Source organism: Scheffersomyces stipitis, chromosome 8, assembly GCF_000209165.1.
Source record: "Scheffersomyces stipitis CBS 6054 chromosome 8, complete sequence".
In the NCBI taxonomy this organism is placed as follows: Eukaryota; Fungi; Ascomycota; class Pichiomycetes; order Serinales; family Debaryomycetaceae; genus Scheffersomyces; species Scheffersomyces stipitis.
The window spans coordinates 32,468-58,780 of record NC_009048.1 but is presented as its reverse complement, the minus strand read 5'-3'; the positions used below and the strand labels follow the sequence as shown (position 1 = coordinate 58,780).

Here is a 26,313-nt window from a genome sequence, read left to right as displayed (position 1 = left end):
GAGAGCTAGAATTTGGGCCTAAACCACCCTTAAAATTGCTATTGTTGTTATTATACAATGGAGATGAAGACGTACCACGTTGCAATGCGCTGGACGTCGTCCGAGGCAGCTGTAACTGTGACTTCATCCCGTTATTGCTGAGACTGTCTCCGTTAGGCAATCCCGAAACTCTACCAAGACCAGCTTCAGATCCATTAACCGAAATTGACGACGAATTCCGGCTGATATAGCTTTGATTCGAGGTGGGTCTAGGTGCTGGTCCACCGTATGAAGAGCCACTCTCAGAGCGACCAAGGGCAGACTTTTGTGACAACGTCTGAGACATGCCCAGTGACAAGGGCCTCTGTTGCAGGGGGTTGCCTGAGCCCGGAGCTCCCAGTAGAAGCTTCTGTTGCATTTGTTGCTGCTGTTGCTGTTTGGTAGCGAGCTGCTGTTGTTGCAAAGCCCTCATCCTGGCTTGTTGCAAGTATCTTTGATTAACAGACTCCCTCAACAAACCATACGATTTCGATAACAACATCGCTCCGAATCTTATGGATTGCGTATCGTCGCTAATCGAATTGAGCTTCGAAGGATCCATGCCAAATGGATCTAACGCGCCTCTTTGGTATTCCGTTAAATCATTGTCGAACTTCCAATTCGAATCCATCCGTTTGATGGAATCTATCTTGGAGTCATAGACATTCGGAATCGAAGAATTTCCTGGCTTTTCAGGTTCTGACTTTTCTGACTTGTCCAGAAGAGGCTGTTCTTCATCTTCAAGATTAAGCCAGTCGTCAATGACATCGTCTGGTCTCATAAAGAATCCTCTTCTGTCTACAAAAGTACGATTGCCTCTACTTCCTCTCTTTCTCAACCTGAGAATTGGATCTGATAACTTGGATTCATCCTGGTTGTCTACAGGATGTTGGCGTCTATGTTGATGGCCATAGCCGTTGTTGTATGCACTGAAGTTGTTTGTTTCTACATTGGCTAACAACTGGGCGATATAGCTCACGGAATTGAACTTGGTGTTGTTGATTCGTTCTTGAAGTAACGTCAGCAAATGGGGGAACGCCTTTGAAGGAATCAATTCTCCGTTGGAGCCTCTAAACGTCTTCAAACCCGGCAATGGCTTCTTTCCCTCTTCCAAAAGCTTCTTTAATGTCTCACTGATGTAATTTGTGTTGTTGATCTGATGAAAGTCAGCAGCAGCTATAGACGAGTATGGGATATGGCTTAATTCCAGGGCATTCTCATTTGTCTGAATATTGAAACAAGGCTGGTAAGGATCGTCGGTAAGATTGACAAAACCCTTGTCTTGTTCCTTTCTCTTGCGCAATTTTTCCAACACAGCTCTCTTGATGGTCTCGTTCTTTTCTTTTAATACCAAAGAAACGGTAACAAGATCCATATCGGGGATTTTGGAAGGAGGCAATTTGACATATGGCTGGGTGTTGGAAGATGTTCCTTCCGATTGTTGTAATGAAGATTGAAGACCATTCTTGTCCTTGTTGACGGCATTGGTGCCGATAGTGGCATTTCCAGGTAATACTGAAGATTCGCGTGAGTCGAGTTTTCTCTTTTCTCTCTTCCTTTCTTTTTCTTCGTCTTCTTCCTTGGACTTGATGACCTTTTTCCGCTTGTGAGGGTAAAACAAATGGTCATCGCCCTTGACACCAATGGATCTCTTCAAGTTTTTACCTTCGCAGCGCATCAAAAAGATGGTGTTCTCGGTTTCCCAGTTTTCCAACTTCAAGATTTCTCGTTGGGCTACAGACATAATCAAGTCACGGGCTCTATGCAAGGATTTCTGGAGCAATCTGATACGTTCAGCGCCCAAAGCATCCGCCCGTCTTGTTTTACGGGCTTGACGGAATTCTCTTCTTCTGAAACAGATGTACGGATCGTTGTCGTTGTCCTTTTCATTGGCGTTGGGATCTTCAAACTTCAACATGGGGTGGATAAGTTTGCCCTTTCTTTCTATTTTGCGCGATTTCCAGTAGTCGTAGATGGGTTTTCCAAAGAGCTCAAAGAGTTTGGGAATTGATCTAACATTGGATAGAGATGCATGGTCGGGATCTTTGTCAAATTCCGTCACAAACGGTTCGTACTTCAACTCTTTGGCAAGTTTTTCCTTCAATGTCGAAGCCGAGATGTATTTGATGGAGCCGCTAGCTGATTGAACGTAGGGATTGTTTGTCTTTACTGAGCTATTGAACTCCTCTATAATATACGAAGAAAGTTCTTCGTACGAGAGAATGTTGCTTGGATCCATGGAGAGGAAAGGTTGTCTTTCTTCAATGGTCTTTTCAAGCTTATCGCAGATTATCTCGTACTCTAGTTCGCTGCATTTACGAGTGTTCTCTTCGCTGTTCTTCAGCTTCTTCGCAGGAACGATCTTAGGATAGTTCTTCACAAGATCTTCACTGTAGAATTTGTCGTCGTCTTCGTCCATGTTATACTCTACACCTACGGTATCTTCCACAGTTGCACTGAACTTAATGTAACTCTCTGGTTCTTTGAATATCTGGTCAGCATAGTACTTATGGGCATCGGGCCAGATCTTAGAAGCATCCGGAGTCGGAATGTACACAGAAGCTGACTCCGTATCTTTCTTGTCGGACTCTTTTCCATCAGTCAGCTTAGAACCAAGCAAAGCCCGTTGCGCAGCGTTGATCACCTGTTGCAAATGGACTTCATCTTCTTCGCTCTTGTCGACACCAGTCTCGATGGCATGGATGTCACGTTGCTGCTGGCTTGTTGCTGATGCTGAAGCATTGAGATGGTGCACCTGACTCGGCTCAAGCTCGCTGTTGTTGATGTCTACACTGGGGAGATCCTTCTGTTTGTATATCGTCAACGGCTGCTTTACCAGAATCTTCCGCTGACGGAACCGGGCCCCCGAAGCATGTTGTTTGGCGGTACCGGGGGTTTTGGCCGGGAGGATGGCCATCTGGACACAGCTATGGTCGGAACGATGCTGATGTGATCTACACAGGAAAGGAGACCTCTACAAAGTTGTTGTGACAGCAGTAGTTAGCGGTAGTGGCCGTTGATGTAGTAGTCGTGGTTGTTGTGGTTGATGGAGCTGTGTCGTTGACGACGGCGTTGATGTGTAATGTTGTTGATAATTGTTGGTTTCAGTACTGCGGCACGGGTGCGACTTTTGCGGGCGAAATTTTTTCGCTGGAGCGGTCGTTCGCTGAATGAAAATTGGAAAGTTGCCAGGGGCTGGAAAGAAAGCCAAGGGAGGGCACTGGCGTGGGGCAGATGGGTGCTGTGGGGGTTCGCACTCGGCACGGGACAGTTGGAGGACGGGGATGTAGTCCTCACCGCAGGATGCTATTGGTTACGGCAGCTAGAGGGCACCTGTTGTTGATGATGTTGTGTGGCAAATATAGGGGGTAAAGAAGCGGTTTCTTGACTTTTGTGTGGACGAGGGGAAAGTCACGTGCGCCGGCACAAAAATAACTGTGCGCGCTGGTCAGGCTTAACTATGGGAGTGAGAATTTGGATTTTGTATGGGAGTTTACTAGTGGTTATTAGAAGAACTTATGGCAGCCAATGAAGAACAAACATTGGAGTGAAACCAGCACCGGCCAATAACAACGGCTATCACTATACTGCTGGATCATTCCACCTTATTCGGAAGTTCAAGTCTAACTTCTCTCAGCTCGTTTCTAGTCCGATTCTCGCTAACTCTCATACTCACAATTTCATTACTTGTCACTCAGTCTAGTCCATTAGCTCTCTTGATTCAATTAGTAAACTTATTGTAGTAACAACAGCGGACTCCGAGTCTCTAGTTCTCTTTAGATGCCTCTATCGGTCATTAATCTCAATTATTTCTCCTACTCTGCACTCATATTCCACATCTTTTTGTATTTCATCAATCTGTTGCACTCTAGCTCAATTTCGCCTCCATTCTGGTTCCCGATCCTTCTGATTCAGAAAACAACCGACACTATCTTAAAATACTTCATACTCTCACAAATCACAGCCTACATCATACTCCATGTCTCCAATCATTTTCACCAGCTTGCACCCAGCCTTTGCCTACTCAGCTTTACTCTGCCAGTTCTCTTACATGAGTTGCAACATTTCAAACTCATCTGTTTAGCAAACTCCTCCGAGACAAATAGGCTCCAATTATGCTTCCAGTAACAGTTCTTGCTCTTCCATTCGTTCCGGCTCTTCTCTGCTGTATATCCATATTGCAGCGAGCTAACTGAACTAGCCTTTAGCAGCAAAGAATTAAAAGGTGTGCCAATAATGAAAAAATCGATGCTGGTAGCAAATTGAAGGTACAGGATCTAAAACAGAACTGGCCTACAGATAAGACCACCCTCCATCTCGCTATCACCTGATAAGCCCTGTGCCTGCGACATTTCTCCTCAGACACGTTCCATACATTACTTCAAATGTTGGCGAGGTATGTCGCACACAGTTTACGACATTCCTCCACAGACCTCAAATACGAGCCGATTCAACTGTATCCTGTCAAATCAAGTCAACCATTTTCTTCAGCATTAGAATCGTTATTTCACTTGTAAATCTCGTAGAAAGTGACAAAAGTTAGCAAGAGCATTGCGCCTCATCTCAGCTACAAACTTATATACTCATTGACTACATTTCAGTTCAATTTTACCAGACACTTTTCACTAGCGGTACAACTCCGAAGCCAGTTCTCCTATTTGAAATTTCCATTTCAATTTCCGTTTTGCATTCAATGAAGCTGTGAATTTCCACTGAAAAAATTTCGAAAAGCAAATATGACCCTGACACAAGTCTCTATGGACCAATTGCCGAACACTGCGGTGTTTCTCAATTCGGTTGCTCCGGGCTTTACCTCACTCGACTCAAATGTCCACTTCAGTTTGGAAAATGAACCCTTGAATAACGGTGAAAGGTCGATCACTTGGCCACTCACAGGCACCAACCAGTCAACAATAGCAATTCTAGACAATACTTATTTAAATATATCCAGAGTTCCGCTCAATCCGGCTTCTAACGAATCAACAACCTACGTCCTGTTACCCTACCATGTCACCAACTTGTTCAAGAAAGTAGTCAAACAAAAGGACAAAGAGTCCGAGGGAAACATGCATATTGGAGCCAACATCAACCCACTTGCCCACGATCCTTTCAAGGTGACCCAGTTGAATCCAGGCTGTTTGCTGGACATTCTCGAAGTGAACAATTTATCGCTTCTTCGTCGTAGATCTTCCAACCGAGTTCCGGGGGAGGATACCTCAAAATCGACTTTGAACCAAGGCAAAACCTTCAACAAACTCACTAGCAACTTCAATAGACTCTTGCGTATAACCGCCACAGGTACTTCCAGCAGTGAAATAGACAATACTACTTCTTCCTCGACTGACCATTACCAGAACTTGCTCAACTTCATAGAACCGATAAAAGTCCCTCTTTCGAACTTCTTGATTGAAAAGGTGACACTGTACAACAGCGAATCGTACTCCACTGAGCTCAGAGACCCATCGACCTCGAAGTTGTTGATTCTGGCCCATATCAATGTCCTCAATGTCATTACTATGGACACAGAAGGCAACTATAAGAATACCAAGTCTGTAAATACATCGACACCGATCTTGCCATATCTTGAATCTTACGAGACTGACGAAAGCAAGAAGAGTATTAACCAAAACACAAAATCAAGTGCTGGTACTTCTACTGTATCTAAAAAGGAGTATCAAAAAGTTATAGAGGAACCGGCATTACGTATACATTTCCGGCAAAACTCGATAATTACTGCTCTCAAGACTTTTGTCAACAAAAGCAGAGAACCAATTGTAATCCTTGGTTTCGACTCGGGTGAAGTCATAATCATCAATTTGCATGCATTGAACTACCAGATCTTTGATGATCTTGGTTTTGGCCAAATGCCACCCAACCCAGACAATGTATCCATAAGCTCTAAAGCTTCATCGCACATTTATTCTAGTTCTTTTGGCAATGTGGATGTGACAGCGTTGGAAATCTTTCATCATCCTCTTTATGAATACCTAATTGTAGCCGGGTACAGTAATGGTGAAGTTATGATATTAGATCCATATGCTTCACGATCCAACCCTCTGACAAATAACCAGTCAGAAGAGAAATTGAAAAAGCTGTCAGTTTCATCGGCTTCGTCCGGATCATCGCGATACCAAAAGAAGTTGGTTGGAAAAGACGCCTACATTAGTTACTTTAAGAAGTTCGATCTTTCACCTTTCTGCAAGAAGGCTAGCTCTAGTTCAGGCGAAGAAACAGATAGTTACAGCCCCAACTATTTGGTAGGGCATTTCAGAGTCAGTTATAAGCCAATAACAGCTATCTCGTCGACAATGCCTTACTCAGAAAATACTGACTTTTCTCACAGTGAAGTCCAGCCCATGATCTTGGCAATTGGTGCGGACGATGGCCTTGTGCGTTTTATGGATTTGATCTTCACCCATGATAAGAGCTATGGCAATACCAGCGATATCAAAAACAATTCTGTTCTAACTGACTTACTTTCCAATTACTTCAATGATGGTATAACTGGTATTGAATTTTCTCCGGACTTCAGGTTCGTTTGCATTGTTGGCAAAGGTGATATCATTGAAATTTTCAAAATGACCTACTACAATGTGAATGGACTTCTCACCAAGAACACAGGCAGTAATTACCATTCTAGTACCAATGTAAATGGTTTGAACCCGACTTCAAGTGGAGTGGTGGGCAGAAGATCCAGAAGTGGAACGCTAAACTCTGTAAACTCGGCGAACTTGCCTTCTGCTGCAATGTTCTTATCTCCCAGCAACACCACCCCTTCAAACAGTTTTGACATTTCTCGAAACGAGCATAACCATACTCCGAGATTGTTAAATACTCCTTTGAAAGAACTCTATCCACCTTTGATTAAGGAAATTCGCATTGTAGGAAGATTCAAGGGCCATACCAACACTATCAAGAAAATAAGATTCATCAAGGAAGATGAGTTTAACAAGGGTGATTTGGAACAGGAAGCCTCCGTAAAGAATCTGGTCTACAAACTTATCAGTTGTGGGTTTGATGGGAAGATCATTATTTGGGAATTTGACTACAAGGCGCTTCCTAAGGTGAAGAAGCTACCACCCTTGGAGAAAGAAAAGGAAAACAAGGAAAAGATATCTACACATAAAAGAAGATCCATACATGGTACTTCTGGAGTTCCTTTAGTAGTGAAGTCGCCTGTTCCACTTGTCAGTCATGCGAACAGTCCCAGCCCTCTTAATACGAGGAAGAGCTCTAACCCAGGAGGAACTTTACCGGTGATTACAACAATTTCTCCTGGAAATGTTCCTATCAAAACTGGTTCTTCTTTCCATACCCGGACCAGGTCTATAAATAACGAGGACCATCCTCTTCTTGCAGTTGGGGGAGCTCAATTCGGTGCAAGCGGCAGTATGAATATGACTACTATCTTAGCTGCCAACTCTCAGAACACTTTGAACGATCCTCTTGTTGCTGGAAGACCCTCAAAGGTGTATAACAATTCCAGCATCGTCACCACTAACGAAGAGAATACGCAGGATCAGATAGAAATTTTGACTTCGTTGTACAAGTCTCTCTTTGACTTGAGATTGAAAAGACACTACAAGGCTCTTGCTAAAAAGGCAGGATTGAGTAGTGGCACAAAGAGGTATTCTACGGTGATTCCACCAATAGTCAATGATAAGTTGGTCCCATCCATTGAAGTGCCTTTAATGAGCTTGGACTTGTCGGCACTTGTAAGTGATGGTAAGATTGATGGGTTCTTCGTTGATGCCTACAACCTCTGGTGCTTCGGTAAAAGTGGTGATATCTTCAGGTATTGCATTGGTTGAGAATGTATAGATCTATAGAAGGATATGAAAATGAACATGAAATGATGGTAATTGAAAAAAAAAACATGAAATTATCTAAGTAAAGAATAGAATAGGTGTATACGAACAATAAATTAAGCGTACAAGAATATCATGAAATACACCAGAAGATTATAATTGAGAGTACAAGAGCAGCATGAAATAAAAGCATTTACAACTTTAGAAGTTCAAGAACTGATGCTTCAAATTAAAGTAAAATTACAAACCTGACACTATGTTACAATTGAAAAGACTAAGATGCTAATAGTTGGTACCAAACATAGAATTGCCATCTAGACCGAATCCCAACTCTTCTTCCAAACGGAACAAGTCCGAAGCAGACTGGTTCTGAAACTCAGCTGGCGTCTGCAGATTCTGGTACTGTAAGCTATTGTTCTCATACAAGTCGTTAGCAGCAGCTGAGTTACTGCCGTGAGAGAAAGTGAACTCGTCCAACTCTTGGGGCTTGGGAATCGACTGGTAGTACTGAACATCAGCGTTATTGGAGAACTCGGGATTTGTATTCACTGGAGCGTTTGGATGGGCTAAATGCGAATTCGACGAACCCGAGGCACCAGCACTATGGAGCATTTGGGCATCGTATGTCTGGTTGTGCACAGCCGGAGTTTCAACGATATCCATGACATTGAGTTGGTCTTGAAGTTGTTGTTGCTGCTGTTGTTGTCTCTGTTGTTCGAGCAATTGTTCCTTTCTGTGGGCTTCAGCTGCTGCTTCTTGTTCTTCGATTTGCCGCTGTTGCAACTGGATCTGTAATTGAATCTGCTGCTGTTCGTGGATGGGCTTACGAACAAACTCTCTAAACTTCTTTACTTCGTCTATGATCAATTGTTTCATGTCGTCCATATTGTCTACCGTTTCAAACGATTTGAAGTTAAATTTGACCTGACACTCGGGCTCGTCTTGTGGATCGTGCCACACGGCAAGATAAGGATGGCTCAATGCTTCTTCGACCGAAATTCTCTCGAATGGGTCAAGAGTCAACATCTTCTCAAGTAAGTCAAGTGCCAAAGGGTTAGCGTTAGGGAAAAGCTCGCTATAACTCACCTTCTTCATCAAGGGAAGTGACCTGACGTAGTTCTGTGCTCGCACAGAACCGATCTTGGTCAAAGTGGCTTCTTTCGGAGTGCCTAATACCAATAGAATCTGGTTCAATTGGTCTACGTAGTCCTTTCCGCGGAAAAGAGGCTTTCCTCCTAAGAGTTCAGCCAAAATACAACCTACAGACCAGATATCAATAGCCTTCGAGTAGTTGGTGAAACTCAACATGATCTCAGGGGCTCTGTACCATCTGGTAGCTACGTATTCTGTCATGTAACCGGCATTCTGTTCGGGGTTCTCCGAGAAGCCTCGGGCTAACCCGAAGTCACAGATTTTCAACTCACAATCAGCATTAACCAAGAGATTGCCCGGCTTCAAGTCCCGATGTAACACGTCGGCCAGATGAATGTATTTGAGACCGCACAACACCTGGTAGATGAAAGATTGGTAATGCAGATCGGTGAGTGGCTGTCCCGACCGGATAATCTGGTGCATGTCACACTCCATCAACTCTTCGTACAAATAGATTTCGTTGAACTCACCATTCAACGGATTGGGAATGATGTCCAAATCGTACAAGCAGGTGATGTTCTTGTGACCGCGGAAGAACTGGAGCAACTTTAGCTCACGGAGCGACCGTTTGCACAATATCTTTTTGGAAAAGATATTGGTGATTTTCTTTATGGCCACGTACGATCCATCAGATGATGACGAGTTGCCAGCAGCATCATTATTGTTGGTGGTGATGTCGTCGTTGCCGGATCCATCGTCGTATTTGGCGGAGCATACTATACCATAGGCTCCATGGCCAAGCTCCTTTACGATCTTGAACCGTTTGTCTATAATGAAGTCTTGGTTGAACACCTTGTTGACGGATCGTCCGTAGTATATATTGGGGGTGGCAGCGACGCTGCCGTCTTTATGGTCCTTATTCATGGATGGTGTGGGTAATGAAAAAGGAATCTGAAACGATTGGAACAAAAGAGTATGAATAGGTTATCCGATGACTGCCAGGAGTTGGGAGAATACTATGTAAGGCTCAATGACCGGGGATACGTGTCGATGAGTCTGGGCGTACGGCGGAACCAGGAAATGTGGATGTCGCTAATAATAGTGGGGTGGACGAAGAAAGAATCGCCAGTTAAATCTGGAATAATATCTCGCAATCAATATGATTCAGTGGGGGATGCGCAATGAAATTGGCGCTGGGAATGGCTGAGAATAGCGGGAGTTAGACAGCGAAATCAACGATGAATTGGAACGTTGGAGTATATAAAGAGAGATCAATTGAATCGACTCAGAAAAAACAGATACAATTTATGGTCTGGACCCAATGGGGAAACAAGATGTGGGCTCTCAAAAATCTAAAATTCTACGGCGCTTGTACAAAGAATCTACATATATTTATATAAATGTGATCCAAGCGCAATGTGAAGAAAATCTGGCGGAAAATTAAATAAATAATTATTTTGTACCATTCAGGGGAGGTAGGACGAAAACGTAATTTTACTAATGGAGGACGATGGGGGGGCGTTTCGTACACGCAAAACTTTGCCAGCATGAGATAGCTTACTTACAAACATGTACAACTATAAATAACCAGTCCCGCCATTTCTATATTAATAACCGACATAAAGATCAACACCAGGTGCTGCACGAGAAATCCCACCAGCAGGAGCGGCATGAATCACGCACAAAGTCTTGTGCAAGCTTGCATTCTAAATTTTCTTCGACAGTGCTATCGTCAGCACCTGCTCTATGGGCAGCTCATGAAACCCGTAGCTCTATACTTTCATGGACAAAGTTAGTACGTTCATTTACTGTAGCCGTTTCTCCTGTTTCCAATCATTTTACTTCTGGCTGGCCCGAAACGGCCCGTGTTCAGATGCAGAGGAAATATTTTATGCCTCACTTCATTTCTTCATCTATTTCTGTAGATACAGAAGGTACATCTAACATCCTGATCTCCGAATTTTCTTGCAATCTTTCGATGTAATTATCAATCTCTCCAACAATGATACGGATTTTTCACTCTCAGTTTTATGGCTTCTATGCTGAAGTGGTTTTTTACTTTGTTCGTATAAATTCATATTTTCCGCCTGTGTTAACGTGTCCATGTAATTACAATATAACAAGCCTTAGGAATTTTACCCTTTCTGTGTCATAGTCGTAATATAATGGCCACACTTGACAATGGCTCCAACTCTTTTTTGACGTTCTCTCTCCTTCGTACATCAATTCCATTCCTGAAAATTAGACTGAGCTTCCACTAACTCTCTTGCGCATGTATACAGTTTCTAAAAATAGTATTCTAATAACCTTACTCTGTTTTAGTAATTTCGCAACAAGACTGGCAGCAGCTTGACATTGCCAATCATATGGATAATGCTGGCTCTAACGATGCTTAATATCACTTTTCCATTATCCTTTGTTCTTCTACCTTTTGTTTCCTACCGTGGGGAAATCCTGGAAATGTCCTCTGTTGCTGCATATAAAAAATATTACACCAATAACTTCCAAAAAGGAAGTACTTAGAAAACATCCAGCTGTTTCGTCCATACAAGTATTCCTTGATATACTTTTATTATCGGTACCTTTGGTCTAACATTAAAATCTAAAAATATCTCAAATATAGAATCAGATCCCATCATGACTATTTTAGTTATCATTTAATTTATTTTGAATTTGCAACTAGAAATACCATGGTTATTGCAGATGATAAATGGAAAGATTTCTTTATTAATCGTCAATCTGGCAAAACATAAATCTACTTCTGTACAAAAAAACAGAAGTACAGATCATATTATACCTATAGAATAAAAAAAGAACATGAGCCATTGACGGAATAAATTCTAATTTCAGATTGTTTGTCGGCACTTTTATTTTCCATTATTCCATCGAAAAGCTTTGGTTATTTTTGGTAACCATTTTTGATAAACCATTTTTTTAATTCATAAAACCCTCCAACAATGCTTTCAGGAGAATTTCCAAACCCAACCCTGAGGAAACCAGCTCTGTTGTCAAATACTTCACCAGGTACCACTAAAGTATTGTGTTGTTCGGCTAATTCACTACACAATTTGTAGGTGTCGAGATTTGGAATATTAATTTTGATAAAACAAGTTGTTCCACTTTTTGGTCTTATCCAGCTAAGCAATCCATTAGAATGGTCTATTTCCTTCTGAACAATTTCAATGTTCTTCAAGCAAATATCATAGTTTCTTTTCAAAATAACTTTGTGGTTTTGTAAAACCAACGTGGCAAGACTGTCATCCACCATCGAGACCGAGATCGTGTTATAATCACGCTTCGAAAACAAATTGTCAAGCAAAGCCTTATCACGAGTCACAACCCAACCCAATCTCAACCCTGCAAATGCAAATGCCTTTGAAGTTGAACCGGTAGAAATTGTTTTTGCATATCCATAATTAACCACTGATTTTGGCTGATCTTCTCTTTTTACAGAATGATATAATGGACGATATACTTCATCACACATCAACCAAACGTCCTTCGATTTACAGAGGTTTACCATTTTTTCCATAGTTTCGTTGTCCCAGACGACCCCAGTAGGATTATTTGGGTTGTTGATAATTACTAGCTTAGGAAAATGAGTTTCAATTAATTGCTTCAATTCGACCAAGTCAGGCAAGTATTCATTTTCATATTTCAATTCAAAAGGGATCACATTGACCTTTGATTGAGAGAAAACTGCGCTTACACTCCCCAATTGTTGATAAGTGGGGCTGACAACTATTACTTTATCATTAGCATCGACAAGAGAATACAATGTTAAGAAGTTTGCACCAATAGCACCATTTGTGACAACAATATTATCGTTAGAAATTCCTTCAGTTTTTAAGTCTTCGTTGTAAATTGCTGCTATTGCTGACTTCAAGTCTGGAGAACCTCTAATATGGCCGTAGGTGGCCTTAGTATCCAAGATCAAATCACATATTTGCTTTCTTTTCAAACTGATATCGACTTCGGGTTTTTCCTTGGATATCAACTCAAGCAATTGGTTTACGCTTAAAGAGTCACAACATGTTTCTCCCATATTGTTGACAATGTTGGTTTCATACTTGTCCATGAATTGCTCCACATCGAAATCTTCTTGCTTTACCATTATGTCAATCGTTTGTCTAAAAGTAAGAATAGTTTCTATTTCAAAGGTTCTACAAGAAACCAGATATGTGAATGTTTATATACTCTGGCCTGTTCGTTATGAATCTTCAAATGGAAGACCATGGAAGAATCTCAAACTAATTAATTGATTCATTTTCTTGTTGCCTTCTCTCTTTTCTGATAGTGTACTGAGTCACGATTCCGCGCGATCCCAATTAGGCAAGGATTGACGCGGAATATTTGATGCATATTTTATCTATCATACTCTTATGTAAGGTACTCGCCTACACCATGTACGAATTCGCATAAAGTAGCCTTTGCAAAAGAACAATCTAGATCAGTGGTGTCTCTGGAAGTCTTACCTTTCGGGAGTTGTCGAAATTTCTCAATCAGAATTATTGTCACTCAATCGCATACGCTACTCTCTCATTTCACTTTGTCCCTACCATATGTTCCATTCGATATTGCCTTATATATTGACAACATGAATATCCGTATTGGTATCGTCCCATACATCTTGTTTGCATCTTGTTTGCATCTTGTTTGCAATCATATGTCTCACCGCAGAAAATTTCTTACAATTATGAGAAGCCAATATCGCAAAGAAGGAGATCAAGATAGTTTCTGAACTTTATGCTGACTAGTGGTTTCTTCTCTGAGTCTACTGTTGTTTAATTCTCCATTCCATTGAATGTCCACATTAGAAATATTATTGAGGGGAAACACCCTTCTAGAACACAATATTTTACTACTCGTTTCTGACAAATTACGGTTGCACACTTGCTGGTATCCTCAAAACAAGAGATAATTTCCGACTATGAGCCCTTCCTTCATTGACAATTCTACATCCATTTTTAAATAATGCTACCAGAAAGCAACGTAGTATTCTTGAATTTAGAGAGAAATCAGCCTTTAGTTTGCGATTAATCGAAATATCTTTCTGGATTGACGGAACTGATCTTCGAAAGGATCTCGTCAAAGTCAAAAACAATTGTATTTCCAAGAAGGAGGGTCTTAGAGTCAATAACAATGGGTTTGTCGGAAGCTAAGAGAAATTGTGGTCATGATAGTCCAAGCAAACAAGCCATAGAATCGTTCGATTTAGAGAAGCTGGTCGCTAGTTAGAGACTGTGCATGGAAACGCTAAGCTACTGATTGTTTCCATCGTAAATAATAGATTTAAGAAGAAAAGGTAACTACTTTATCCGAGTGAGCACACAAGCAAAATTCATAAGAATCAGTTGAAGGTTAATTTAGAGACCAATTCAAGAAATAGTCTTTCTCTCCTTAAGGTTCAAGTATGAACGTTTTGCCACAGCTTCTCTTCACAATGTTAGCGAGCAAAAAAAAGAACTGTTTTCATCGCTGAGAATGTAAGTGAATTTTTGAGAGAAAAAATATTTACAAACAAATTAAAGTTTGAAGTTGCATTTTTTTTGATGGAACCGTGGTGCATATGCATACACTCTGTCAAGAAGTACATGTAATTGAAATAATCAGCTAGCCAAAGATACCAAGGTTTATGCAGTTAGTTGCTGGTTTGGCTATTTCAAGTCTTCGCTGGAAATTTGTTTGCACGTTTATTTCCGGATTCGAAAAGCGGTGTAACCAACGTCTAAACACAGTTCTTTTTCAGATGGATGAGAGATTCGATTGTAACTTTCTTGGACGCACTATCGTTTCAATGCCCTTCGTAGGGTGGCGCTAGCAACAATGGTAGCTCTGATAATGTTATTGCAATTGAGATGGATTATCCAGATTTCCCTACGGCTGAAGTGTCTTTTTGTGGCCATGCATCTCTGCAATCACATGTACATGGGATAGATGGATTAGGCAAAAAACGCTAATCTATGGGAATCGCAGCTTCTTAATTTTATCGATTATCTTTTTGTGCCATTGTGCGTTCTTCTTTTGAAACAGTAAAAGCCCACATGATGGTGGAATAAGGTTTTTCGGAAATGCAATATGAACGCGCTCTTCTGCTAATCAACACAAGACAAAGATTCAATTCAGGTCAAATTGACTAGACAATAAAGTTGAGTCAAACACAAGAAAATACTCGGCACCTTGCTAAAAGCTACCAATATGCGATGGAACCTCCTAAGCTCGTGTTTTAGGATCTATCAAAGGCACACTTGATAGAGTCAAAATAGTATATTCAAACAAGAGAAGGAGTCAAGTCAGGTTGTATAAGCGACATCCGGAGATTGTCTGCCAGTTTTTGTTGGGATAGATCATAAGAGCAAGAGAAGACAACCCGTAGTTAGGCAATAGTTTTCTTGTCCGTGGCGTAATAAGCCTAGGCAATGTGTAATTGAGAAATTCTCGACAAGCCCATCTGGTGGAGGCCTTCACAAGTTGATAGCGGATGTATCACTGGAGATACGGAGGGTCATTGCTTGTGATATTTCCGGGCTGATTGTGATGGAAGAATGGTTGCACCCTGTGAATAGTGTAGCGAGCTCAGTTTTAGATAGGGCAACAGTCAGAGAAGGTACAAAATAGAAACGGGTTCCCCCATATCGAAGACATTGGATGAAACCTTTGGATATGAAAATAATAAAATATTTCTTGTAAGGCTGTAAAATATTGCAATATTTCAATGTTACAGAACACCTGCATGCAATTTTTAGTCCTGCTTCCAGAGTGATTCCGATCTCCAAATATCACAGACAGCAGTAGTTGGGACTAAAAAAAGCCTTACCAAAATTAAACGACCTCTAAAAATTAGCAAGCACGAATTCCATGTCTTGTCATGGGACATGTATATCGGGCTCATATAAATATAAGCCAACCAGAAACGTATAAAAATATGGCAATTGTTCAAAGAGTATATATATCCCGACATTGTCATCGGTTTTTAAAGTTGAAACAAACCAACCGATAATCATTGATCGTTTAGTAACAAGCGCCTGGCCCTGTCTGCACACTCCAACAGTAAATTTATTTGCACTTCACACTTTTTTGGTTAGGCCAATTGCTGTTAGCTGGAGGTGTCGTGATTATAACATCGTCATTCTCCCCTCGAAAAATATTCCTGCTATATCAACGGCTGCTTCTCCCTGAGAGCGCACTAAAACTCCGTTGTACCTTCATTGCTTCCCTCGCGAATTCGCTAGGAATTGGTTTGGATCTCAATCTAATCGCAGCACTACCTCGATTATTTTCTCCTTCTTCACCAGTCTCATTAATCTTTTTTGTCTCCACGAAACTTGATTTTTTTAAACCCCAGAGCCCATCTTACACCGCAAGCCACCATGGACTCATCCACTGCCTCCAAGGACAAGTTGGAAGACCTTGCGTCGTTGTTCCTACCGGATATACTCCATCCCATGCAATCGTCGTCCAACACACCGGGCCCACCTACTTCTGGAGGAGGAGCCCCCGCCAATCTGGCTCAGGTCAAACAGGAGGAATACGACTCTATAAGTCCCGACCTCAATCTTCTTCGTCGTGACAGCATCACAAGCCACACCAACACGCCAGCGCAGTCTACTACTTCCACAACCACCTCGGTGCCCAACAATAATTCCAATAATCCCAATGTGGGGCCATCGTCAGTCGCAGCCAACTTCACTGACTTTCTCCACAACAACAACTTCATCAACAGCCTGCTGCTGGCAGCCATGATGGGCAATTCGTTCACGTCGCCCATGTCGAATCCGTCAATGGCAGGTATGGCGCAGGACCAGAACCACAACCTTCAGAGCCAGGAAATGGCATCTACCAACTCCCAGAACCAGCAGAGCCAACAGTTACAGCAGCAGCAACTGACCGGTGGACACATCAACCACTATGCGGGTTACATACCGTTCGAGGCAACCTCAGGATTGCCGCCTCACCACCAGCACCACTTGTATTTCCAGCAGAACCAGCTACAGTTCAACGGAATGTTTCCTCCTCAGCTGAACCAGCAACTGCCACAACAGCAGCCAGTGTACCAGAACTACCAGCAGCCGTATCAGGGATCGAACTTGAACGGATCCAATAGCTTTTTGAACAACTACGGCTACAGTCGCACTCCTAACAATGAGATGAACTGGCTTTCTCAGGGTGGATTTGAGAACTACTTGGGTTCGTCTTCTAGCAGCACCAACATCAACGCCTTTGCCAACAGCAGCTCCTCATTGCCTGCTTACACCAATGGCCCGGCCAAGGATGCAATCATGAGTGACGTGCCCATGCTGTTTCCTCCACAGCTCTCAAACTCGATCTCTCCGCCCTCTACTTTAGGTAGCGAAGAACCCAAGCAGGAACTGGCTCCGCTCAAGAAAAAGAAGAAGCTCAAAGCGAGAAAGATCAAGGACATCCGCACTTCTGATTACCAGATTGATTACAAACCGGCCAAACTTAGAAAGTTGTTGGACTTCAAGCGTGTGGACAAGATCAACACCAAGAATAAGATGGACTACAAGATCATCGACAAAGACAACCACGAAATAACCATCGACTTTAACGGCTTCTTGAATGGAAGGTTCATTACCAATGATAACGACAACATCTACTACTTGTTGACGAAAAAGAAGGCATACCCAGAAGGGTCTATTGAACAACACGATCCTCCTGCTAATGGATGCAAGATGGAAGACCCCAAGGTCATTTCGTGTTATAGAAGAAACTATATCCAGATTGCTATGAATATGAACATACACGGCTTCAAGAACAACAACTCTAAGTTGTTGAAGTTGCAAACCAGTGAATATGGCTACACTATTACTCGTGTTATTAAATACTTCAAGATTGAAATTCTGGCTAATATCTCTAATAAGGGTAATGTTCCTATTTTCATCAAGAGCAAGAAGGTAAAGGATAAACAGAAGGATAAGAAGCCTCCTCTCAACTCAGTCTCATATGAGTTGAAAGAGGATTCTGTTCAACCGTCATACATTAACACTCGTGAACATATAGTCAATCTCAACAACGACACTACAATTGAAAACGGACAGATAGACAAGTACTTTGTCATCAAGAAGATCCAGTTCAAGAACGCTACTCCCAACAATGGTAACCTTGCATTCCAAAACTACTATCATCTTAACGTGAAATTGAGCTGTGTAGTAGCAGACTTATATTACGATGACTACGTTGACGACGAAATGAATAATGGACTCAATGGCAACAACACCAACAACTCAGACAACAATGAGATTGCCCTTTTTGAATTGGTTAGTGAGCCAATCACGGTCAGAGGCCGTAATCCAAGTTTCTACGCTGAGAGAAAAGACATTCTTATCAAGGGCAGATCTAGCACAGCTAAGAAATCGTTCAAGAATGCTGGAAGATCTCCTGATGCCGACGATGACGATGACGAAGAACAACACATGAACTCAGGTGACGTTAACAACGAAGAGGTTAAAGACGATGATGATGAATTTGATGACGATGATTTGGCCAACAAAGTGGACGGAGAGACGTCGTCAGCTGAAGATGACAATGAAGAAGAGTCGAACAATGACGATGTTGCCAGTGGGCAAGAACTGACCAACCAAAATCAAAACCAACAGAGTAACGCTGATGATGGAAGCACTTCTACGAATCAACTACAGACTGCGAATAAGGCATCCAATTCATATTCTCCGATTGCATATTCCGCAGCTAATCAACCCACGCTTGATTTAGACTCGGGAAAAAGGTACAAATATTTCCCCATCTCCAATGTATATTACTTGCCGCCTATAAATGTGGTGTATTTCCCTCATAGAGCACATCAGCACCAGGCACAAAGCCAAAAGGAGGGTGGCAACGATACCCAAATCGAAGCAATTGTGAACGAGAGAAGAAAGAGTTCCAACGTGTATTTCAAGTGAATCTACATATAGCAAATTCTAGTACTATGGAAAATTGTGACATATAATACAAGCTGTAATATTAACTATGTAATTATAATCCTAAAGTAACCTTCTGAATCACGGCCCATCCACCTTCTTGATGGTAACTGTACAAAAGACTAAAATCTCGATCATTCCGCAGATTTGCACTTGTCAAGTCTGAGACTTCTCTGGTTGCTTGTTTGGAGATGCAAGACGGTGCCTCAATATCTGCTTTAGATAACTGTATCCTCCAACTCAGGCAAGTGTAACATATGATCATCATTGCGTCGAAAGTTGTGTCGCTTACGGGCTCGTGTCGTAAATCTAGATGCACCAGATAACTTTATTCGTGGCCATACCGCGCGGTAATGCAGAGTATACAGCGTGGGACGTATATGCAGCTCATGGTTGCAAATCTTGGCCACAAAGCTTGGTCGCCACGTGAAACGTACGGTTTTTCTACAACATGCAGAAACCGTTGTAACATTGTATTTTTTTTGGAGTGAAATAGAGTGACTGCAGGGCATTCAAGAGTTATTATTAGCAGATTGTCAAAAGAATTTAAACTTCACAGGACTGAGACAGCTGTCCACAGCAACAGAAGAACTTTGATTTTGTTCTCTAAGGGTCAGCAACTGCAAAAATAAAAAGCCAACAGGTACATGCAACAATTGTTGGGAACATGAACAATATGAGCAAATAATATCACATTTAGTACAATTCCGGAACCCCGTTTCATTGGAAGACTAGCGTCTAAATCGTGCTTGAGTGGAGGTTCGTGACGTCCTCTCGCTTATACTTGCTCCGGGAACGCAACTTGGGTAGCTAAAGCTTGCTAATATCGCTTCCATTTTCCTCCGTAGACAAATAGTGCGATTAGTGCCGCGAGTTCCTCCATAATGGCTACAAACTATATCCTAATAATTATAATTTACTACGTAACTTTATGGCCCTGGGAAATATTAGCTTAAGTTTATCGACTAGAATCGTAGTTTTAGCTTCTTGTAGCTTTTCTTAGAGCGTTCTTGGGCGCCAATTTATAGGAGACATTCCAAGCCACATATAATTTTTCAGGTGAACGTAATTCAAATATTATTAGGTTGTAGGAAAGCGTAATGGTAGCAAGAGCTGGAGGACCGTAAAGCCAGAAAGACACTCCTCTCCTGATCCAGTTCAGCATTGACTATATCGTTGAGTATGTGTAGAGCCGAATTTAAGTTGCCATTAAAGACTCATAACCAGAGTCTAAAGCAAACTCAACTAAATCTAATATACGAACCCTTTTGCTATGTGACTCTCAGTAGGGCCTGATATGAACCGAAGATACACAACGTGACAACGAAAATAGACTAGGATCAGCTGTGTCAACCACGATCATGTCGATCATAGCTTGTTACATCTTTATCGGCCAGCTGAAACCTTAAAGGTGATGTTGATTGCAGTACTTTTCGCAATATATGGCACCAGAAAGCCGTCAATTTGAACAGTATATCGTAAGAAGTATTAATTCTGTGCACTCAGTAATAAAGCTGCCTGCCATTGATAGTGTACTGACATCAACATAAAACAATGTTCTGAAGCTACAGATCTGATCATATGACAAGTGTCTACCATTTATATCTGATCGAGCGAATGCCTCAGCGATTGCATCCAGATATAGCTGTGTATCTGAAGGCATAGAATGAAATCATATGCTCTAGATATATATAGTCAGATCAATTGCTTTAATTACGCTCTTGCAAAGACTCTTCTCACAGATACGAACAAGATTTCAAACATTGGCCAACAGGCATGAATTCATATACATGTAGGAGGAATCGGCTACGCTTTCAAAGCATTTTGGAATACGTATTGCTTTGAAGTTCATTATCAATTTCACGTACATATATTGTACTACATTTATACATTTACATACATAAAATACTCTTATCGCTAAGCATACATAACGATCAGCCGCGAAGAAACCTCAATAATCACCAGCTTCTCAACTGAAAGTCTCTACACGACTTGCGAATTGTATGGAGTCATTATCAACGTAATGGTATCCTAAAACATAGCTAAAATACTCTGGATATCGTGGCTTCGTTCTACTACGTTTTCATAGTCTCCCATCTTTGCCAATACTTTGATTTTTATAGCTATTCAACAGGAAATCTTCGAAGAAATATGCAGAGAAGGTTTCACAGATCCTGTAGGCATCTAAAATTGCAACTATTTTTACTACCTACTTTTAATAAGAATAGGAGACAATCTCACCCTACATACATTGCTACTTATACTTCATTCTTTTCATAGAGAAGAATTCTGGATTGCGAGTCGCAAATTCTATTCAAAATAAAGTACACCTTTTGCTATTTTCCATTCATTTTGCAATGTATATAAATATAAACTTAACAAGCAAGTTTCAATCAACGAAACCTTCGAACTAGAATCATGACTTTGGACATTGACTTTCGCCCGATTATTCCTTGACCAAGATAGAGGCAGCACCCATACCAGTACCGATACACATAGAAGTCAAACCGAACTCACCCTTCTTCAACAATCTCAAGATGGTTGCGTATTGTCTAGCACCAGTGGTACCCAATGGATGACCGAGAGCAATGGCACCACCGTTGATGTTCAATCTATCAAGGGGGATGTTGCAAGCTTCAGCAGAGTAAAGACATTGGCCAGCAAAGGCTTCGTTAATTTCGAAAACATCAATGTCGCTGACAGTCAAACCAGCCTTCTTCAAGACGGTTGGGATGGCAACAGCTGGACCAACACCCATGATTTCTGGAGGAACACCGACGGCAGAGCACAACACAAACTTACCTTCGATTGGGTAGCCCTTGGCTTCAGCCAAAGATCTTCTCATCAACAAGACGACAGCAGCACCGTCAGTGATTTGAGAGGCGTTACCGGCGTGGGTGGTACCGTCAGCAGCGAAGGCTGGCTTCAACTTAGCCAAAGATTGGGCAGTGACACCCTTTCTTGGACCTTCGTCGGTGTCGACGATTTCCTTTCTGTACACAATATTGTCGTCGTCATCTTCTTCAGCAATGATAGTTTCAATAGGAATGATTTCGTCCTTGAAAGCACCAGAGGAAACGGCCCTTTCAGCCTTGTTGTAGGAGTTAGCAGCGAATTCATCTTGCTTTTGTCTGGAAATGTTGTACTTCTTGACAACGTTTTCGTTGGTTATACCCATAGGAATTAAACATTTTTGCATTTCTGGGTTATCTTGCAAAGCTGGAGTGAGATTTGGCAACGAGTTTGGACCATAGTTGATGGACATGGATTCGGAACCGGCTGCGATACCACAGTCGATTTCACCAGCCTTGATCTTGTTTGCGATTTCCGAGATGGCCATCAAACCAGAAGAACACTGTCTGTTAAGGGCGATGAAACCAGAGGTGTATGGGATACCAGCAGCCAAAGAGGCACCTCTGTGTTCAAAGGCACCGGCAGCTCTGTTCAAAACGTTACCACAGGCAACATCTTCGATCAAGTTGACGTCGACACCGGTCTTTTTGATGAATCCCTTCAACAACTCAGTCAAAAGGTAGTCGGAACCTACGTCCTTGAACTTACCTCTACCACCCTTGGTCAAGGCAGTTCTGTAGGCAGCGACGATAACCACATCGTCTGGGTTCTTTTGCAAAAGAGATTGCTTGGATGAGGGAGATAATTGTCCGCTTAACTGTTGGAGTCTGTCCATTGTAATGTAACGTGTGAATATATAGGCTATGTAAAGATACGATCACAAGTAAAGATCTATGCAATAATTGTGGTCGAGAATAAACTGAAAAATTTGCCTGTGCTGGGGATTCCACGAGCTTATATAGGCCTCAAAAGCAATGTCAATATCTGGGGTGGCAGCCTATAATAATCGCTTGTGAAACAAAGTAGAGTCTGTAGCTCACTCCGCAATTTGCCTCAAATCCGAGGCATGCCTCTTTCCACCCAGGAACCGAGGCCAAGCACATCCGATGATTTCGGGAGAGGGGGGAGCTACAGCGGATATTACTGCATGAGGAAGTGCATGTGGCCCTGGTCAGGTGACCGCCCAGTTTTATGTTAGTGAGCATGAGACAGTTGGATTTTTTTCACAGACTGGAAGGTTTCAGAGTTTCTGCTTACAATTTACAGCGAACAGAAAGTCACTAGCGTCGCCGGTCACCCTCGGACGTTAGTCACTCTTCCAAGTCTTTGGTGACACTCCGGCGTCAGTAATATTTATTCAGTGTTAGTGCAGGTATTCAGAATGTGTTGTAGCAGTAGAATGACAAATACAAATTGTCTACATAGTTGTAATTGCCTAGGGCATTTCCGAGGTATTCTGTGTGGGCCGGCGCCAGAGTGCATTTCAGTCTCTGCTATTTCATTGTTCCTACTTTGCAGAAATTTTGCTATCTACATTTCACTTAATCTAATGAGTCGTGAACGTGACTTTCATCTTCATCCTCTGTCCATCTACTTTGGGATCATCTGATTTTTTCAACTGATGGCCAGTGGCGAGTCAAGATCTCTGGCAATACTGGTAGCACTTTGGAGGGCAAAAGTGTTGCAGCAACTTACAGTGTGGAAGCTCACAACTGGCAATTTCCGATGAGTTGCGGTCCTCTGTATATCCGATACCACCTATTCCCAGATTTGCCCTAGTCGTTTTTGCACTCGTCCGGCTATTCATTCTAATTCCACCCCCACACTAAATGCGAAGTATGGGGAATTCTATCTCTGCCAAAATATGTACAGTACCGAAAAATGACTCCAGTCAAGTGATACCACTCACGTTACTTGTGTCTTTATGGCCTAATGTACTCTTCACCTATGTCCAAACCGCTGGAAAGAGTTGTGCCTCGACTTACACGTACACACACTCTTAGCATCGGACGAGCTAGTCTGTATCTACAGTTCTACTTTCGTATGATGTTGAACTAACTAACGTTACACATGTATTATCCTAATTTTCTCTCTCAAACGAAAAGATGCCTATAAACGGTTCCACATTGTCGGGTCTACCCTCCGGACACTTGCCCCTGAATATCAACGTAGGCACCTCTTCTTCCTCATACTTGTCGTACTCCTCTTCTTTTTGAACAGACTCATTGTCGTTTTTCTCTTTCTTTATGTTCACGTCCAGATTGTACTCACCGTCAAGGGCTGGACCAGAACCCGAACCCGAATCTGACTCTGTTTTAACTTCAGTCTTGTCTTTTTTGGTCTCGCCGGACTTGTCCTTTTCCAATGTGAAGATTTTGGCGAAATCAATTCTCAACATATCGTCCTCGTCTACTATCACATACAACTTGTATTTCTGGTCTATCAAGTCGTTGGAGTCGTTATAGTGCAAATGACCCTTGGTAGATCCCGTGATCAACCCCATCGTTGATCCGATTCCCATTAGATTGGTCCCGTCAATCTTAATATACAATCCGCTCAACCCAAAGGGTGAACAGTGAATCTCCAAGTCACACTCGTTGGCATACTGGAAACTAATTTGTTGTTGCTTGTCTTCTAATGAAGTAGTTGACATTTTTCAATATTTACACTGCAGGGCTCTTTAAAATCTTGGTATCAGGGTATTACAATATCAATCTACAACACGTTAGATGTAACGTAACTAAATGGAATGAAAGTCCAACGATGATTCATACAAAAAGCTAAGGATTGTGACTTGCAATATTAACCTTTTTTTTAATTTTGATCACGTGGTATGTGACCTACAGTTGTATATACAGTCCAAGATTTAAATCTACATACAATCTACCTCGAATAACAACCTATTCTTACATTCAAGTACCAAGAGAAGCTAACAAGTAAGTTAATACTATAGAGGTGGTTTTCTTTGGAACTATTTTTATGACGGCATCTTCCAGACTCGTCATAGCCAAAAATTCACACGACATTCTTTGCTACGAGGTCTGCTCAGTCTTTCCTAGGCTATGAAAATCCTGCATAATTTCCAACAAGTTACGATTGCAAAATTATCGTAGTACAGATTTTCATGTTTCACAAAAGGCACATCTCTGCCGTAAAAACTTTCAAAATGATCGTTGAATTGGAGGGCACGATTTCATTCTAGCCATATCTATATAGGTGACCATATTCTGACTATTTATATTTTAGTCAAACAATTTGTTTCTGCAACTTGTCCACATTGTCGTTCCAAGTCTGGAATTGCTCAGGTTCAAGACAGAAAGTGCCGAGATTATTCGTGAGCCAATTCAACTTTTGAATAAGGCTGGAATCTCCGAATTCGAATCTCTTGGTGTTCTTTCCGAAATCCTTTTCTACTTGTCTATATTCTCTTGTGAGCTTGACCAAGTTGATTTGTTCTTCGACATCTTTACCATACTTAACAATCAAATTGGTGCTGAAATTATTTGCGATTGTAAACAAAACTGGCAGTCCAGGATAATCAATAGGAACCGATAGCATCACTTCGACAAAGTTATTCTTAATCCAATAAGCTGGGATCTTTGAGAAATTAGATCCTTTGACTATTGGAATATTGACCTTTATGAGTGTCTCCTGCTTCGATCTCTTGAAAACTCTGACATTCTTTTCCCCTATTTTGCTGGTCATTTCCTCTAAAATTTGATTTCTTCTTTCAATCACTTCTTTCAATATATTGTTGTACTCCGGTTGTTGTTCAATCTTGATATCACCAATTTGCTCGGGCTTTGGACTTGCAGGCTTTATCTGCTCGACAGGTTTCTTCAAGGTCTTGACAAATTTAATTGTTTCTCGCTTTTCCTGTTTCAAGAATACCTCAAGGTACTTGTCCAAGGTTAGAACCATAGAAAGTAAACCGGAGCCCAGTACAAGTTCAATTTCTTCGTCCTTCAAAGTACTTCTGGCTAAATCCGCTATTCTTCTAAACCCGATCTCGATATTGGCAGCAAAACCTCGGGGAATCTCTTCGTTCAAAACAACTATGCTAGGCCGGGCTGCCCTATCAACAGGGAAAGTTGGTGGTACAGTCATGTTCAACTTCAACTTTTCCATGTCAAAAGGAAATTCTGGATCGGAAGGTCTCAATACAAAAGAGACGTATAACAGCGCCTGGGGTTGAACTTGATTGAACTCTAGCAAGTACTTTTGGAGATACGATAGCCTTTCACTGTTCTTGTATTGTGATTTGAAATAGTCCGGTTCATTCTGTTCTTTTTGCTTGACCTGCTCCAAAATAGACTTGGTAGCTACACCGTTTACTGTCACAGGTTTGAACCGTTTCACCAATTTTGATACCTGGATGAACTTTGCTCCTACAGTTGGATCCACATTTGCTTTCTTAACGTTAGACTTGGGCTTGGGTTTCCTCCTACCAGCAGGGGATTGTGAGTCATTGCTGGATTTGTCTGATTTGAGCCTCGAAGGGCGCAGTCTTCTGCTGTTTTTCTTCTCGGAGTTGTTAGCAGAGCCCACTGGCTCTGTTGTGGTGCTCTGTGTGTTCGAATTTTCTGACATTCTTGTTCAGTGAC

The 26,313-nt window shown here is 41.7% G+C and overlaps 7 protein-coding genes across 7 annotated transcripts; 1 reads left to right on the top strand and 6 right to left on the bottom strand. All coding sequences in view use genetic code 12, as the record gives it.

The window, feature by feature from the left end:
* Positions 1-502: 502 nt before the first annotated feature.
* On the bottom strand, positions 503-2,935 carry PICST_64630 (predicted protein; the record flags this gene model as incomplete). The annotated part of the gene is made up of 2 exons (XM_001386375.1): positions 503-721; positions 785-2,935. Coding segments are annotated over 2 exons (2,370 nt in total), but the record flags the coding sequence as incomplete, so codon positions are not given.
* A 1,819-nt stretch (positions 2,936-4,754) lies between these two features.
* PICST_68415 (predicted protein) lies at positions 4,755-7,883 on the top strand (the record flags this gene model as incomplete). Its single annotated transcript, XM_001386575.1, has 5 exons — positions 4,755-5,634; positions 5,660-5,664; positions 5,688-6,116; positions 6,156-7,161; positions 7,525-7,883. The coding sequence occupies 5 exons, from the start codon at positions 4,755-4,757 to the stop codon at positions 7,827-7,829; spliced, it is 2,625 nt and encodes an 874-aa protein (XP_001386612.2).
* Positions 7,884-8,138: 255 nt separating this feature from the next.
* PICST_18249 (predicted protein) lies at positions 8,139-9,797 on the bottom strand (the record flags this gene model as incomplete). The annotated part of the gene is made up of 2 exons (XM_001386374.1): positions 8,139-8,357; positions 8,466-9,797. Coding segments are annotated over 2 exons (1,551 nt in total), but the record flags the coding sequence as incomplete, so codon positions are not given.
* Positions 9,798-11,817: 2,020 nt separating this feature from the next.
* On the bottom strand, positions 11,818-13,032 carry AAT3 (Aspartate aminotransferase (Transaminase A) (AspAT); the record flags this gene model as incomplete). Its single annotated transcript, XM_001386373.1, has 1 exon — positions 11,818-13,032. One exon carries the CDS (start codon positions 13,030-13,032, stop codon positions 11,818-11,820), a length of 1,215 nt encoding a protein of 404 aa, XP_001386410.1.
* Positions 13,033-21,191: 8,159 nt separating this feature from the next.
* POT11 (peroxysomal 3-ketoacyl-CoA thiolase A (THIL)) lies at positions 21,192-22,710 on the bottom strand. Its single transcript, XM_001386372.1, has one exon. It carries the CDS (start codon positions 22,542-22,544, stop codon positions 21,303-21,305), a length of 1,242 nt encoding a protein of 413 aa, XP_001386409.1. The 5' UTR covers positions 22,545-22,710; the 3' UTR covers positions 21,192-21,302.
* A 1,079-nt stretch (positions 22,711-23,789) lies between these two features.
* PICST_50785 (predicted protein) lies at positions 23,790-24,362 on the bottom strand (the record flags this gene model as incomplete). The annotated part of the gene is made up of 2 exons (XM_001386371.1): positions 23,790-23,894; positions 24,030-24,362. 2 exons carry the CDS (start codon positions 24,360-24,362, stop codon positions 23,790-23,792), a joined length of 438 nt encoding a protein of 145 aa, XP_001386408.1.
* A 593-nt stretch (positions 24,363-24,955) lies between these two features.
* Positions 24,956-26,128, bottom strand: PICST_64253 (predicted protein; the record flags this gene model as incomplete). The annotated part of the gene is given in 2 exon segments (XM_001386370.1): positions 24,956-25,372; positions 25,388-26,128. Coding segments are annotated over 2 exon segments (1,158 nt in total), but the record flags the coding sequence as incomplete, so codon positions are not given.
* Positions 26,129-26,313: the final 185 nt, after the last annotated feature.